This window comes from Cololabis saira, chromosome 10, assembly GCF_033807715.1.
Source record: "Cololabis saira isolate AMF1-May2022 chromosome 10, fColSai1.1, whole genome shotgun sequence".
Taxonomy (NCBI): domain Eukaryota; kingdom Metazoa; phylum Chordata; class Actinopteri; order Beloniformes; family Belonidae; genus Cololabis; species Cololabis saira.
Window position 1 is genome coordinate 26,060,512 of NC_084596.1, and position 17,450 is coordinate 26,077,961.

The following is a 17,450-nucleotide window of genomic DNA, read 5'->3' on the forward strand; positions in this document are numbered from 1 at the left end:
GTTATCTCTGCTGCAGTTAAACCCTTAGGCCCCCTGCTGCTGAACAGACATGCTGTCACTGACATGCTCGTACATGAACTTATGCGCGTGGGCAGCTACGGATGTGTAGGTGCAAAACATACCCTCCCACACACACAGAAACACAAACTAACACACACAACCTATTAAGCAAACTTGCCCACGCCTCTGAGAAGAGAAAACACAAGTACTCAGATCAACCCTATGACACATCCAGACCTCCCACATTTCTGAGAGAGGCTTCTAAAAAGGCTTCAGATGGAAAGCTGCAAGACTTCAAATAAGTCCCCTCAGCACCGACTGCATCACTCGCTTTCTTTTCACAGTTTCACCTTACTATTCACTTCAATTCACCTGTTCCACTCATCCATCCCATGAGACACCAGTGAGGCAGACAGCCACTGCCGGCTGTCCCAACGAGCACGACACCTGACAGATGTGACGGTAACTGACTCATGAACCAAACACAACTGACTGCAGCCTCAGATACAGATCTGAGCATTTTCAATTTGCTTTTTTTTGTATGACAATATCGATGGTTGTTTTATCTATTTTCTATTTTGTACTGTCTTTGGAAAAGGAAATCTTAGATGTAAGTGGAGATTGTGAAATGCTGCCTAAACATTTTCTGAGACATCCTGGTGGTCAGTGCATCATAAAGTGCCCTGTGCAAAAGTTAACACCCCATTTCCACCTTTAACAGCAATAACTTGAAGTAATTATTTCCCATATTACATTATCTGTCCCTCACATCACTGTGGAGGAATTTTGGTTGTTTTTTCTTTATATTGTTTCTTATGGGCATTCACTTATGCAGAACTATCTTAAGGTCGAGTTACACAATTCCTATTGGAGTATGATCTTAACTTTGTTGTGGCCTTTCAAAAATTTGGATTATTTTTGTCTTCATTAATTGGTCAATTCAGTGAATGCAAGGTGTCCAGATCCAAACAAGCTCAAATCATCACCCCTCCACCACCGTGCTTGAAGTGAGTCTAACTGATGAAATGCTGTTTGGGTTTTGCCAAATATTGCAGTGGGCATTAAGACAAAATATCTCCACTTTAGTCTCACTTATCCATAAGACATTGTTCCAATAATAAAAAAGTAAAAGACAGGATGCTAACTTTTGCACATGTATGTATAGATGGATATAATTTACCTGTTTTCTTCAGGGTAGATTTAAAGGAAAATGTGGTCATACTCTTATATAACATTTGAAATGTAATTCTGTCATGTCAAGTTCTTAATACTGTCACAGCACTGCTTACTGAATGTAAAACTCCAGCACTAGGAGCCATAAATTTAGGGTTTATTTTTGTCCCATCGTCTTGGCAAAGACTATTGTCTAGCAACTGCCAGTCCTGTAAAAAGATTTTTGCTGGAAATGTATAAATACCAAGGGGAACCACTACCTTTCCAATATATTAGCAGGAAAGAAAAGAAAGAAAGAAAAAGGTGACATTTCTGTGTCACCTCCTCCTGGAAGAGTTATCAGACAGATCATTATTTCTTTTCCTTTTTTCCTTCATCTCCTCAGTTGTGCATCAGCTCCACTGTGTCTCTGCAGACCAACTAAGCTAACACAGGACTGAAAATCCTCAAAATGTTGCTGATCGCAAAAGAATAAAACACAAAGATTTTTTTCCCCTGTTTTGGACTGTAACTGAACCTGGAAGAATCTCTGCAAGCCTCCACTTATCAGATTTTAAAAACGTTTGTTTTTTCCCATTACATCTATCGCCAAACGTCATTCAGCTTTTCCGAGTGAAAGCTCCAGATGCTGCTACAGAGAAGGTATTTGATGAATAGTGAAGAGAAAAGCATCAGCAGGACTCACACTGCACCATCACATGTATGTGGAAATACACACAGACAAACACACACTTCTATTTTTGGGTTAAAGACTGGGATGCAGGGAGTAAATGATAAATCAATTGATCTGAGTGATATGGTCAGAGGAAAAGGTGGCAGTAAGACACCGTCTTCCAATCTTAAGACCTTGACTGACATTATTTTACAGTTTTATTGATTTTTATACTCAGACAGAAAGCATATGATCAATCTTCACACTTTTAAAAACAAAGAAAAACACCTCTGTGACATTTTTGGCCCAGTAGAGCTGAACAAAAACAGACTGACCAACAGACCACTGTCTCACAGTCGTGCACGTCTGCACACACAAACGAGCAATGAAGATAAAAGTATAAGACAGACAACTGCAGAACACAGACACATAAATCAGTCCAGGATGAAACACAAATCCCACAATTTGCCTGACAGACAGCCAGTCTGTGTCTGTGTCCCTTTATCTGAATATAGATGAAGTGCTCCAGGGTATCACTGTCAGTCCTGGGATGACATGGATGGGGAAAAACTGGTGCATGAGGCAATTAATGTTCAGAAACATTCTACTTTTAGTTCATAGAAGGGGCCACTTCAACAAACAGGAAGGCCTGCGAGGATGATGACAGGCAAAACTGGATGGACAAAAGCAGGGAGAAAATCTGCAGGAGTGTGATTGAAATAAGGGAGATTCAGGACGTGAGTGAAATACATTAAATCATATTACTATAGCAGCAGGAGAGCTGGTTTATATTTCAAGGATTTTAACATCTTAATACGGACCCATAAACTGATTTCTGATAGGAAAGTATGCAATCCTTCAACATAAACAAAATACTGGATTAGTGAAATCTAAACTGATGAGAATTAATTAAGTGGGTGCATGAGTAAAGGCACTGAGTGATGCAACACCTGTGGATCAAGGTGAATGGAGACGAGCTAGGAGGGCTTCTGCACAGCTCGTGTAAAGCCTTTATGTAGGAATATTTACCGGGGAGCAGCACACAGGCTCAATTTGTCCTTCCAGGACACGGGCGAGCAGGCGGCAGCTGCATCTCCATCGCTCAGTCAAAAGCGCATCCATGAGAGTCCTGCATGGCTAGCGCATGACTGCAAACATCACCTATGACATCATCCGACACTCACCAAAGTTTGCTGATACCGGAGCGTCCGCTCCTCGGCTTTGTCCTTCACCATTGCCGCAATATCCCCATCAAGACGGCGGAATGAGAGTCCCTCGGGGGAGTAAGTCCGCTAATTAATGTGCGGAGGAGGAGGAGGAGGACCCGGCGCGGCGTCCTGCCATCACACGGGCAGTGTGTAACAGGTTTCTTACCATGAGCTCTCCCGCATAATGCAGAGAATCTCTGCCACGGTGTGAGCGTGTATGTGTGTGTGTGTTTGTGTGAGGTGTGCGCCGGATGAGAGTAGCCGGCTGCAGCTTTGCAGCAGCGCTGCTGCTGTTTAAATGCTGAACACCGCCTCCCTCCGAGCTGCTGCCTCTCTCCACTGGACTGGATGATGCTCATGTGAGGGGGTGAACAGGTGCAGGGCAGGAAGAGTATCAGGGCCAGGCAGGAGGAAAATAAAAATCATATCTTAGAGGAGGAAGATTTTTTTTTTCATTATGCACTTTGAGAAAAAAGTCGAAATGTCGAGAAAAAAGTCGAAATGTTGAGAAAAAAGTCGAAATGTTGAGAATAATGTTGAAGTACAATTTCACGAAAAAAGTCAAAATGTTGAGAAAAAAGTCGAAATGTTGAGAAAAAAGTCGAAATGTCGAGATTAATGTTGAAGTACAATTTCACGAAAAAAGTCAAAATGTCGAGAAAAAAGTTGAAATGTTGAGAATAATGTTGAAGTACAATTTCACAAAAAAAGTCAAAATGTCGAGAAAAAGTCGAAATGTCGATATTAATGTTGAAGTACAATTTCACGAAAAAAGTCAAAATGTCGAGAAAAAAGTCGAAATGTCGATATTAATGTTGAAGTACAATTTCGAGAAAAAAGTTGAAATGTTGAGAAAAAAGCGAAATTTCGACTTAATTCACGACATTTCAAATTTTTTCTCAACATTTCGACTTTTTTCTTGAAATCTTGACTTCTTTCTTGAAATTGTATTTCAACATTAATCTCAAAATTTCGACTTTTTTCACGAAATTGTGACTTTTTTCTCGAAATTGTATTTCAACATTAATCTCGACATTTTGCCTTTTTTCTCAACATTTGAGATGAAAATAGCCGGCTGCAGCTTTGCAGCAGCGCTGCTGCTGTTTAAATGCTGAACACCGCCTCCCTCCGAGCTGCTGCCTCTCTCTACTGGACTGGATGATGCTCATGTGAGGGGGTGAACAGGTGCAGGGCCGGTGTGGACGGTGAGTATCAGGGCCAGGAAGGAGAAAAATAAAAATAATATTTTAGAGGAGGAAGATTTTTTTTTCGTTATGCACTTTGAGAAAAAAGTCGAAATGTCGAGAAAAAAGTCGAAATGTTGAGAAAAAAGTCGGAATATCGAGATTAATGTTGAAGTGTTGAGGTTTGGTTTGCTAGGGGGCCCAAATGCAGGAGAGAGAGGGAGGCCAGAGGCAGGAGTTCTCAAAAAACAAGGGTTTTAATCCAAAAAGGTAAAAACAAGGCGCTGCAGAGCAGGGTCAAAAACTAACAGGGATCAAAGACCAGGAGCACATGGAGGGAAGAACAGTACCGACCGACAGGGAACCAAGGAATGACAAGACAAGATATACTGAAGGGATAATGAGACATGACGAGACACAGGTGCAGACACAATCAGGGCAAATGGGACACAGTCGGGGCAAGACAGAAACTGAAAGTCACAAACTGGGGGGAAGTGTCAAACCCTGACATGAAGTACAATTTCACGAAAAAAGTCAAAATGTCGAGAAAAAAGTCGAAATGTTGAGAAAAAAAGTCGAAATGTTGAGAATAATGTTGAAGTACAATTTCACGAAAAAAGTCAAAATGTCGAGAAAAACGTTGAAATGTCGAGATTAATGTTGAAGTACAATTTCGAGAAAAAAGTCAAAATTTCGAGAAAAAAGTTGAAATGTCGAGATTACCGTAATGTTGAAGTACAATTTCACGAAAAAAGTCAAAATGTATACATATATATATATATATATATATATATATATATATATATATATATATATATATATATATATATATATATATATATATATATATATATATGTGTGTGTGTATATATATATATGTGTGTGTGTGTGTGTGTTTGTGTGTATAAATATATGTTAACTGCTATATTAACTGCTCCCCAGACACCAGAAATATGGCAGCCCACTGCTCCTCGTGCAACTCATCATGGACTAGTGATAGAAGCAGAGGACCAATTTCGGAGTGTTTTGACATACTAACACATATATATTATATGTTAAACAAAGTGCCCTGCAAAACAGCTAAAATAGGGTCTTAAATGACCCCAAAAAGGCAGCACGATGGCTTAGTGGTTAGCACTGTTGACTCAGAGCAAAAAGGTTCCTGGTTTGACTCCCTGGCCCAGTGGGAGTCTTTCTGTGTGGAGTTTGCATGTTCTCCCCGTGCTTGCATGGGTTCCTTCCGGGTACTCCGGCTTCCTCCCACAGTCCAAAACCATTAAACCATGAATCGATGATTCTCAATTGCCCGTGAGTGTAAATGTGTGGTTGTCTGTCTGTATATGTGGCGACCTGTCCAGGGTGTATCCCCTGCCTCTCGCCTGTAATGAGCTGGGATAGGCTCCAGCAGACCCCCGTGACCCTGCAAAGGATAAAACGAGTATAGAAAATGGATGGATGTATGGATGACCCAAAAAGACAGAGAATGTACTCTAAATTGTTTTTGCAAATGTGAGCATTGTTGACTGGGGTCTCATCTCTGTGAGCCCTTGTGATGAACTTTTTAGATTCATTTTTATTTATTTATTTTTTTAACGAATGAATGCACATACAAGTGAACAAGCGATGGTGGAAATTAAGGAAAAAAAGAGCAACATCGGAAGCTGAAAGATGTAAAATGCACACAAAATAATCAACTGGTTTCACAAAACGTTGTCTCGTTCATCCCTCCGATTTCAATGTGAACGCCTTTGTGGACAGTAAAATTTGTGAAGGTCTTTTGACACATCTGTGTCTAGGGGTTCATTATTTTACAGTTCATCGATGCTCAAAATCCAAATTAAGATAAGTTCTTTCAGACTTTGAGAAAGCTGAGTGTCACAGAAATCATGCAGCTGTATTCACAGATTTTGCATCACTGTCTTTAAATGTGAAATCAGTCGAATGTTCCTTTGAAAATTGAGATATTCCCACATTGATGCAATCTGAGCCAGAATAACAGTAACTCTCTGACTCTCCGAAGAATGACGGCAGTGCACACCCAGAATCTTAGAGGGAAAGATAAGCGAAGATTAGGTGATGGATTAATAAAAACCAAAAAGGCCCCACGTTTTATTCTCACTTTCAGGCTTTTTTCATTCTTTTGGGAGTGAAGACAACACCAACAGTTGATGATAATGTGTGCAGAAAGTAACAACGTAACATAATCACCAGCATATCACAGAGTACAGTTACAGCCTGATGAGCGGGGCCTATTTTACCACCATTATCATCTAAAGTGCATGAGAGTCACAGTATGATTTTATGAATGCATAAATGATTTGGATTTTAGGCTGAATAGCCATCACAGACAGGTTTTAAGCCAGAGAAACAATTACAGAACAATGTGTTAGAAAGCGCTGTCTACTGCCATTTCAAGAACACCAAATTACGGAGCATTAGCTGGCAGTATGGTGCAGTTAAATTCGGAGATTTGCAGAATTTATGCTCATGCTTGCTCCCAGAAATACTTCTCAGTAGGGCTCACGCCACTAAAAGCTCACATGTTAAGGCCTGCTGCACTCTCAGATCACATCATTTTCTCAGCTGACACATGTATTATCATACAGTGGGACACTATATCACTTAAAGCTTTTCAGAAGTGCCACATACCAGCGTGATATAGTGCTCTGTGATATAGTGCTCTGAAATATGTGCACTAAATATGTGCACCAAATCTGGTATCCTCACACCTGAAACACAAAATGATTCCATGAATTTGCAAAAATCATTAATGTTTGCCAGTAAATCTTTATGGGGAAACTAAAATGTCCCTGTGCTTGTCTTGAGTGGCTACCAAAGTACCAAACCAGTACCTGACCACACAGTATAGAACTGGCTGCAGAGAACAGAGCTGTAAAAACATGTTGAAAATGTTACTTTTGACTTTTGCTTCTTTTTTTTTAAGTTAGTATTATGTTGCCTGGCCAGAAAATTGGTACTGCTGGGCATTTCCAGGGGGTACAGAATGTACCAAACCCATCACAGCAGTGTTGAGATGGACTTTGTGACTGATGGAGAAGTATCCAAGAGCTACAATTCAAAACAACCAAGATGTCTGGAAAATGACTAATAGCGCCTTGGAATCTTCCTGGTGTTCCTACTCCGCTGCAGACTATTTTTGATGTCTGTTCTTTTCTCTGCCTATAGGTTGCAAGCTTTGCTTCTCTAATATGTGTCAAATTCAAGTTCCCGAGAGCTGCTGCCCTGCATGTTGTAGATGTTTACCTATCAGCGCATCTAATTCAAATAAATTGATCTTTCTGAGCATGTCATCAAGGTCTGCACAAGTCTGTTGATGACACAGTCATTTGCATCAGATGTTGAAGCAGGGAAGCATAAAACATGCAGGACAGCAGCTCTCAAGGACAGGAATTCGATACACCCTGGGTTGCATGCTAATCTGAGTTTATCCAGAAGCATTTCTCCTGCTTTGGTTAGTAGCGACATCTGGAAACCAAAATTGAATCCCGAAGAACCAGACTAATTCTCTGTAACAAAGTGGATATGGATGGTGGTCCAATCTGCATAATATGTCTCTTTTACATTTTTTGAGCTTTCTTGGCTTAATGCTTATAGCCGCACTTAACATATTGCTTTTATATTGATAACATTACACATCCGCACCAGTAAATGCATATTTAAATCATTGGAATCAGTCTTTATAATGTCAGACTCGCTAAAGGCTAAAAGACTCAAGGCTTCTGACGGATTAAGAGGTTAAACAGTCTCCCATAAGGTTGCAGTTTATTGGCTGTTAGCGAGTCAGGCAGGCCAAAGGCACCAGAAAGAAGACTTCAGAGACTGTTAAGTGATTTCAACCTAATACAGACATTTTCACACAGAAATCAAACAATGCATGTTCTTTATGAACATATTTTGGGCAACAATGCCCCCTCATTTCTGTCTTCTTTTTTTTTTTGTAACCAGGGATAACAAGTGTCACCATCTTAATTAGCTATATCAGAGACTGACGGTTGCAGGTAAGAGGTATAGCGGGCCTGTGAAAACAGGGAAACACAAAGTAGTACTGACCCAAATCTTTCCCTCTCCACAAGATTCTTTAGAAATGTCGGCAGGGAAAAAAGAGAGAAAGCTGTATTTCATGTTTGAGAAAGCTTGCATGAAAAGCATGACAAAGCTTTTCACTTTGATATGAAATGGTGAGAACCATCACAAGATAGTGAAGAATTAAGAGCAGACTTTAAAGGACTGTTTCAAAAACTTTTTTTTTTAATTCTTGTTTATAGACTAAGAAGAAGAAAGAAGAAAAAGAAACTATTTGATTCCTGCCTAACCCTAACTCTAACCAACCAGTAACACACTGCCCCAGTTGTGTTACTGGCCAATGTTAGGGTTTGTGTACTTTCAGTGTTTGAATCCTTCCAGTGCATCATTAAGACGTGCAACCACCTGTGCCTCCTTTTGTTTTGTGTGACAAGTTTCTCAATTGCAGATCATTTCTGTATGGCTGCACCTGACACACAATGCATTAGCTGCAAAGAATAACCACAAAGACGCACCTGAACAAGCAGCAAATACACCACATTCCACGTAGCCCTTCATCCCAGTCATTTGTCCTTGAGCCGGACACGGACAAAGTTCAGGAGATACATGGATTTTACATTTATAAAATAGGGAAGAAAATAGATCCTGTCAGTGTACTCACTGTTTTCTCCGGGGCTCCTTTTCTGTTCCTTTTTCTTATCTCCTCCGCGGGTTAGAGATTCAAAACCGTCAGCTGTGTCCTTCCATTGCGCCTCAGCGGAATGTTGACTGAAATAAAGAGGCGCACAGCCACAGGTTGCAGCGCTCACTTAATGCGCTCTGGCAGCCGATGACCCCCGGTGATCACAAAGTACTCCTACGGGGGGAAAATCTCAGTGCATCTCCGAGACCGGCCTGTTGCTGCTGATGCGCCATCCATGGACTACAGCACCGCGCCAAAGTTGTCAGTGAGTCGCGTAATGAGCGGCTTTGCGCCTCCGGAGCAGCGCATAGCGGCGCATAGCGGCTCTGGGTTGGCTTTGGACACCATGAGAGACGACTGCATGAGTCAAACAAACTCTATGATGAGATGATACAGTCTCATCCTCGGCTCCCGAGGAGGTGGGAGGGAGGCAGCGGGGTACCGGGTGTCGTGTCCGTGATGCAATGCGGGTAGTGTGAGCGCGGCGGCCCGCAGTATTCTCCTCCTGCGCACAGATCCCGGCGCTCCGGTCATTATCTGCGGAGGCGCGGCGCGCATTCGTCTTAATTAGCGGCGGTCGGGGTTGTCTGCAGAAACATGAACAGCTTTTGAGGAGGGAAAACACAGCATATGCTTAGTGTTCATGCTCTTGTCTTTTTTCCTCTGCATCCCCCCCTTTTTCCCTCTGTGTCCCTTTGTGTGTGACATGCGCTCCAGCGCACCAATAGTTGAAGGTCTAATATTAGGTGACATGCGTCTTAATGACACACAAAACAGATTGGGTGCAAAATGAAGAAGGATTGGGCTCACTCACTGTCCAGAAAAGGAGGTGAATGATATGAGTCCGTGTGTCTGAAAACGAGGACGGAAAGCATCTCGTTCTCTCTTATTATGCGTGTCTTTGACAGCGCTTAAACCTCTATGTGGCAATTAAGTTGGAGTCAATGCGTCCTCCAGCTGCGACCTCCAGACATGAAAAGCAGATGGATAAGTGCATGTTTCCGAGTGCGGATTGCTTGTTCACCGCTCCTTCTGGCTGATGTAGGAGCAAGTGAGGCTATTAAAGGATGCATAATCACGTTGGCAGTGATGTCACCTTGTCCTGTCTGAAAACACACGCACAAAAAAAGCTTATTTGTCACTACAGAAGTTAACAACAATACCATTTCTGTTGGATTTACTTCTTGAGTATTAAAAACAGTATAGTAATTAAAGATTAGCTCATGTAGGATAAAGGCATTATATCAGAGTGATAAGTCATCACACAGGTTGCACACCCACAGGGCTTACACACACCCACACACCGGGCTGTGTAGCTCCCTCTCACAATTGTGTGTAGTATTCGAGTTCAAGCTGCTGCTTCTATTGGCCAGGGCAAAAAAAAAAAAAGTAAACATTCCCCAGCTGTAGTGACAGGATAGGCAGCTGTGTAAATGGATTCTTTCACAATAATGAATCATTAACCTCCAGTCAGTAACTGTGAACACTACAAATGTGCTCACAGTTAACCTTACATTTCAGTCTATGATATTCTGTCAAGTCAAACAGCAGAGAGGTTGGAGAGCATCTTGCTCTCGGACTAGATAACACTTGCACTTCCCACTATTGAATGAGAAGTTGGGAAATCAACTGGTGAGGAGGGGAAAAAAGGACACACGCTCCTTTTTTCATGAGGCACTTTGAGAGAGATTCGGGGCGTTTTTCACCTCAGATATTTCTCAATGAAACTCATGTGGACTCCGCAGGAGCTGGGGTATGGCTTTGAGGAGTGAGTACGGAGTCTGAACACATTTGACTGGACTTGTTATACGCTTCTTTGTAGATCCACAGCTTCAGTATGGTTTTATGGGTTTATCCAGGACTCCTGCTGCTCTGTGTGATAGCCTTTAGGGTGTGGGACACTGAGACCAAACCCATACGATTTGTGTGCAACAGAGCAGCCAGGAAGGGGTTGAATATTGTGCCAGAGATGGAAACTGCACTGGTGAGGACATGTCTTACTTTTTAACTTTGAGATTACATTTCAAAAAAGAAAAAAATGTTTGACAACTGCTTTGAGCTTATTTCCCTCTCTCTGTCACCTGTCGTAACTCATCAGTCTGTCTGTCTGTCGGTCTGTCTGCATGGCTTCTGGCACCAACCTCTTGTATTTCAGAATGACTGTATTGGTTTGATGACGCTCTCCACACCAGCTCAGCTGCCCTGCACCGAGCTGCACTTAGCAACTTGGGAAAACAAATCAGTATGTCAGCACCCGTATGAGTCCTTAATTTTCCATTTTAGTGTTTAAGATGAGTGAAGCATCCTTTTCTCTGTGTGTGTTACTGCAGGAGCAGGAGAAAAGAGGGGACATTGTTGCATCACTGAATCTTCTTATTGCGGGTGTTAAGACTGTAAGGATCTTAACAGAAGGAGACTGTGAAATGCTATTGCAAAGCCTGGAGAACAACATCAATAACTACCTGCTCATACTCACCAACCTTCAGCTGAGTGTAAGAATCAGTCAGAGTGACAACGTGCATGCAAACTAGCACAAGCACTAACTGAGCACTGTTTTGCTGGTAAAAAATAAATGTATGCCAACATTAAAATGTTTTGGGACGTTTTGAGCACATTAAGATATCATTTCATTGCTATTTTATGCCAATTAGATGTTTATGAATTTATATTGGAATAGAAAGTTGAATGCATTTGAAGTAATTGTGAATCTCTTTAGTGGCAGACGTATATGCCTTTGTTACTCTCACATTAACTTATTAAACTTATGATAACACATGTGCTGATATAAAGTCATACATAGTGGAGCAAACAAGTGTTGGTGGACTGGTTTCCTTTGAATTTGGGGATATCAGCCTAATCTGGTGTAAAAAAAAAAAAATCCTGTTTTCCCATAAATCAGTGCCTTTCTGGAATACCTCTGCACTGGGAATGGTGACGTAATGTTGTGTGGCCCCAAGTCTTCCTTCCTCAGGACAAGAAGAAGATAGCACGTAGTGCATACTTTCCTAGTGAGACAGTCCTACTCAAAAGGCACATGTGCATGATGGATGTCCTGTGCGTGTTAACAGTGCTGGTTTAAGTATTAAACACAGTTCTGCCACAGTTATTACATAATCACCTGACTGGTATTATTTAATCATTCTGCTATATTGTTGCAAAATAGTTCAAATTTTTGCTGTTCACGTATTTAATGTGATAAATGTAAAAAAAAAAAACATGATATTATCACCACATTATCAAAATAGTTATAATCACTTACTTTTTTATAGTTAAATACCAATTAAAATTTCAAGATTATGGCTGTCCAAGCTGTTCACCCCTCATTTTTGATGTAATTCACAGCCACATTTTCTTGGTTTTTATTCTATCATCCTCAGTGTCATCCTTGATGTGTTTTCTGTTTGGACCAGCAGGGGCCAGTGCTTCCTCCGTCACTGTCCTGTGTTCCTCAAAGCTCTCTGAACCTGAGCACAGTATTGCAGAGCTACAACCAGCTGATCTCAGGCAAACTGGAGCGCTTCATTGTTAACTTGGAATACAGATGCACTTAACAGGGACACAGGAGCAATTCTTCATTGCTATTGGAGCCGCAAAGCAAGGAAAGGAGATGTTTGTGAAGACAGAACAGTAGCAAGAATCTGGAGTACTTCCTAACCTTTTGTGATCCTCATCTGTGGAAACTGCTTCTGTACAGTGGGATAAGTCGGCCCAAACAAAACTGGATATATACAGCCAAACCAAGGCAGTGAAAAAAGAGGGGGAAATGCAAAAAAAGAAATATATTTTTGCAATAATGAAGATTACAGTTAAACTGACTGGTTGTATAGGAGCATTGTCTGGGGCGGGTGTTTAGTGGGATAAGACCTGGATGGTGTTTTCCAAAGAGTGAAAAATGTTTCATCACAGGTTAAAGGGGATCCCTACGAACAACTTGGTACTGATTCCCCTTCAATCCAAATCTGGACCAAAACCAAGCAAGTAAAATGTCCTTCCAAAGACCATAACAGAGCCATTAGTGCATTCATGATCATGTGCAAGGAGCCAGGTCTTCCCTTTAATTTATGTCCGTCGCTTTTTAATGTATCTTGCACGTATTTTACACAAGTCTCCCCATATGATACTGACAACATCCTAATTCATCCTCTACACAGTTAAGTTAGAGTTTAACTCAACCATGTAGCTAGAATTAAGATATCTTGGTTTTATAGATTCAAGTTTTCATGCCAGACTTGTTTTTCTCTTATAAAGAAAGATCTGTAAAATGAGAAACATGAATATCTGTAATATCATTGTGTTAACGCTGCTTGTACATCCTTGAACATGAGTTAAATTTAAGCAATATGTATTTACAAAATAGACTAAATTAAGTTTATATGCCTCCTCCTTTGCAATTTTTTTCATTAGAAATTTAAACGGTAAATGTGTGATATGTTCTTATTTATTTTTACATCTTTATTTTAAATATTATATATATATATATATATATATATATATATATATATATATATATATATATATATATATATATATATATATATATATATATATATATATATATATGTGTGTGTGTGTGTGTGTGTGTGTGTGTGTGTGTGCATTCTTGGATGTATTGTAAGTCAAGTACAGGATTGCTTTGTGAATTGCTGGATTTTGCACCTAAAATGTATTTCTCTTATATTAAGCTATACAGAACATTTGTAACATAGTAATATATGGAATAAACTGTTTGATTTTTATTTTTCTTACACTCATCTCTTTGCTACAAATTTTTTTAGGTGGTTGGTTAGGTAAGGCAAGATGCACCTTACAGTTATTTTGTTATATTTTAGATATTTATTTGCTAACATACTACACATAATGATAAACAAGTTAGCCTGTTGAAGTTAAAATCAACACACCTGAGCACTTTGCTTTTGTCGAGCATCTATGTCCCTTTGTGGGTGAAATCAATCAATAGCCATTTTCGTTTGACTGACTTAGATTATGCTGGTCAATGTTGTTACTTTTAATCTTTGTTTGTGAGCATACATCTCACGAAACACATCAACATTAGACCTGTTTTTAACCCATCACTACTTAAACTAGAAGTAGTAAAACCAAGGGACTTGAACCTGTGTCCCCCAGGCCCAGACAACTCTTTGCAACCACTAGGCTACCACTCATACGTTGCATTCCTTCTTATCAAACTGGTCCAAACATCCTAATTTCAAGCTTCTCTACCAAAGTAGCATCTGACACAAGGTCTGCCGAAGCTGAAACGAAGCGTAGCAGAGTTCTGCCGGAACCCCCGTTGCTTGACCTGCTGCTCGTGATATTTCAGGCAGCTCCTACTGGCACTGTTGCCCGATATACTGGCTTCTACAATAAAGGACCCTGAAATGATCCACTATGGCTCCTTGCTCTTTCAGCTGAGCCGAGCTGAGGAGCTGCAGAACTGCTCCGAGCTCATGAGTCAAAACAGTGCCAAGCTCTAAGCTGTAATGCAATAATACAGTGAGTAGCAAGTGATGACTGGTGAGGAGGTAATGATAGTGAGACAAAGCACACCCCCCCCTAATTAATTTTACATACATTTATTGCTTTATATATTTTAATCTGATATGGTACAAAAAAAGTCCACTCCCTATATAATTGTCATGAATTTGAAATATACTGCAAAGACCAAAACCATTTTGTGAACCAGGCTCTGATGTATTTTTGCTGTAAAACTGTATATTTTAACTTGGAAATCCAGTTAAAATATACAACTTAAAAAATAAAAAAATAATATTAACTTGGGAATCAATGGAAAACGACTTACTGACCCGGTGGTCCATGAACTGCAACTTTCTTATATCCACATTGGTTTCAATCTGGAAGTTAGATTGTTGGTGCTCGGCTTTAGTTTATAGTTAAAACAGACAAATTATCCCACCGAGTGATCAGAAGTGTCATAACCTTGTCATAACACCTTTAATTACCTTATCATATCTCTAGGTAAAACTGCTTCTGAATCCTGATTGGATGAGACACGGATCTTTTTTTTTTTCTAAACATAGACTTAACTGCCGGTGGACCACACTGTCTCCTGCTGCAGAGGTCAGCAGGAGACAGCTTTATTGGCATGCCTCACCTAAGTAACATACCAGATCATCAGTGCTTGTGGGGATCTTCAGAAATGATTTAAAACATGCAAAAACTCCACTATTACATTAGGGGCTGACCAAAGGCAGCACTAGGTTCCAGCTGAGCAGGAAGGCCGGCCCTGGCCCACAAGCTTGGAGTGATGTTTGTAGTGGTGGTATCAACTTCATTGTCCATGTTCAGCGTGGTCTCGCTTGTAGGTGACTGGATGTTAGTTAACATTCAAGGGATTAAAAACAGGCGTCTCAACAAGCTAAACCTGACAGGTTTTGTGAAATATGCACATAAAAACAACTCAAGGGTAGACACAATGTTAACTCTATGGTAACCTTTATTATACCAATTTGTAAACGACTGAGGCAAATAACTTGATATGGTTATGACGGTCCCAAGAGACAGTCCGGCAGCTGCTGTTACAACTTTCATCACATACAGTTTGCTTTGTGTGCTGGCTGCGTCTTCCTGTGACCTGTTGGACACATCACAGATGCACACAATAATACATATACACACATATTATCATTGTTAAGCTAGTAAATGCTTCTTCTTTTTTTGTAGGAAAGAGTATACAGAGTCTTTTTTTGTTGTTAGTTTTGTTTTCTCCTGCAAACGTAGTGGTACTTTTATCGGTAAATATGCTGAAGAGAGGCAGTTAGTTGATTTATTCATTATATTTTTCCATATATATATATTCCATAATATTTTTGACTCTTAATTTTCCATCTGTTATCAGTCTCACCTACTTGCCTTCTCCAAAGATACTACAGTTTCCTGGGAAACATCGATGTATGGCCTCCCATGGTGGCCATATCTGCTGCAATGAGTAACCTTATCAGAGCCTCCAGGATCCTGTCTCCCTGTTTGATGAGAACATTTTCTGCTGTCTTTTCTTCAGTTTTGATTGTCGTCCATAACCTTTAGAGATGTGTAGAACAACAAAATGTTAGTTGGTAGAGTGGGGATTTACTTAATATGGTGTTTATTTTGAATGATTAGGCTATCATTAGGCTGTTCATTAAGCTGTTCCTTCAAACATGAAATGATGTCTTACTCAGCTTTTCTTCTACAAAGCTGGTGCTACATTCTACATGTGTTAAGATACAACTCTGTCTGCAGTGGGAGAAACTGGGTTTTTCTATGTAAACATGTTAACTGAAAGGCATCGTTTGCAACAGATGGCTTGTGGAGTTGACTTTCTGAAAAATGGGAGAAAAAAGGAGCTTTCATTATGTGTTTGGCTTAACAAGTGCAAGATGACTCAGTTGTTTATGACTTGCGATCATGAGCAATATCAGACTTTGCTCTTAATGTTCTTCTCTACAGGTGGCATCCTGGCTTTAGCAAGTACAACATCTTGCAAACAGAAACCCCTGGGTTTCTGTACTTAATTCCTAGTTGCTTTAACACACAAAATGTTACAAAATATTCCTGCATTAGGTCAAAATTTCCTGTGCATTATATTAAACAAAATGCACATGAGTTTTTCTTTCAAGCAAGGCCACTTCCATGGCGCTCTTATTCAGCTGTTCCCGTATGCCTTTCACTTTCAAAATATGGTCGGTAAGGTTAGTGACCCAGTTCAAAATCTTGCCTTCTGGAGTGTCTTTTCAGTAAAAATCTTCAAGGGGATTTGTTATAAGGGCATATTTGACTTCTGTGGGAATTAGTGAGGCTGTCAGCGTTCATGGATTAGGGCATGTCTAATGGTAAAGATGTGTGGAAGATGCACTGCAACAACACCCCCTTGAGAAATAAGCCTAATATTCCATAAATCTAGTCAAAAGTCTCTTATTTAGAAAAGAATATATCCCTGCCAATGGGGTGGGGAAAGTTTTCTTGACTAGAATTCCTAAAAATAGCAAAATAGTCTAAAATAGTCTTCTAATTTTCTTAAAAACAAGGCCTTATTATTTTGTTAGAAATTAATTTTGCAGTGTCAATGTTGATCATCCTGCAGTATGGAATACCTTGCATTCCAAAAAATAGTTTCCTGCCAGTTAAATATGATCTCACTATAAAATGTTATCAGGAACTGTTTTATTGTTTCATCCACCTGCAATGCAGTGTTTACTTGTCAAAGTAGCAGTCGACTGTGTTGACTTTCATTGAAAACTGTTAAAGGCTCTCTAGGTAGCAATACCATTTCTAACCACATGGAGCCATTTAGTTCTGCTGTGTTAACAAAAGAGCCACTGATGATGCTGTGCTAATGAGCGGGATCTCTCAGTATGTCCTGTAATACCATCATGTCCCACTTTGGTGTGTCATGTGCCGGGGTAGATATGTGACGTTCCTTGTGTTGTGCTGCCCCCATGTGGTCAAAAGTGGCATTGCTACATAGAGGTGTTTTAACATCCATGACCTCTGAACACTCCAGTTTAGAC

At 40.2% G+C, this 17,450-nt stretch overlaps 2 protein-coding genes across 5 annotated transcripts in view; one reads left to right on the plus strand and one right to left on the minus strand.

The window, feature by feature from the left end:
* Nucleotides 1–3,106, minus strand: part of clcn2a (chloride channel, voltage-sensitive 2a) — a 59,798-nt gene extending 56,692 nt beyond the window's left edge. Inside the window, exon 1 of the mRNA XM_061732298.1 lies at nucleotides 3,010–3,106. Coding sequence (XP_061588282.1) covers nucleotides 3,010–3,060 — 51 coding nt within the window. The 5' untranslated portion in view covers nucleotides 3,061–3,106. The remainder of the gene's footprint in view (nucleotides 1–3,009) is intronic.
* A 7,382-nt stretch (nucleotides 3,107–10,488) lies between these two features.
* thpo (thrombopoietin) lies at nucleotides 10,489–13,367 on the plus strand. Of its 4 annotated transcripts, none has more exons than XM_061731123.1 (5): nucleotides 10,489–10,711; nucleotides 10,803–10,927; nucleotides 11,042–11,185; nucleotides 11,274–11,435; nucleotides 12,357–13,367. In XM_061731123.1, the coding sequence occupies exons 1-5, from the start codon at nucleotides 10,699–10,701 to the stop codon at nucleotides 12,492–12,494; spliced, it is 582 nt and encodes a 193-aa protein (XP_061587107.1). In that variant the 5' UTR covers nucleotides 10,489–10,698; the 3' UTR covers nucleotides 12,495–13,367. The 4 variants fall into 4 exon arrangements, with proteins under 4 accessions (XP_061587107.1, XP_061587108.1, XP_061587106.1 ...); XM_061731124.1 differs by having other exon boundaries at nucleotides 10,827–10,927; XM_061731122.1 differs by having other exon boundaries at nucleotides 10,489–10,927.
* Nucleotides 13,368–17,450: the final 4,083 nt, after the last annotated feature.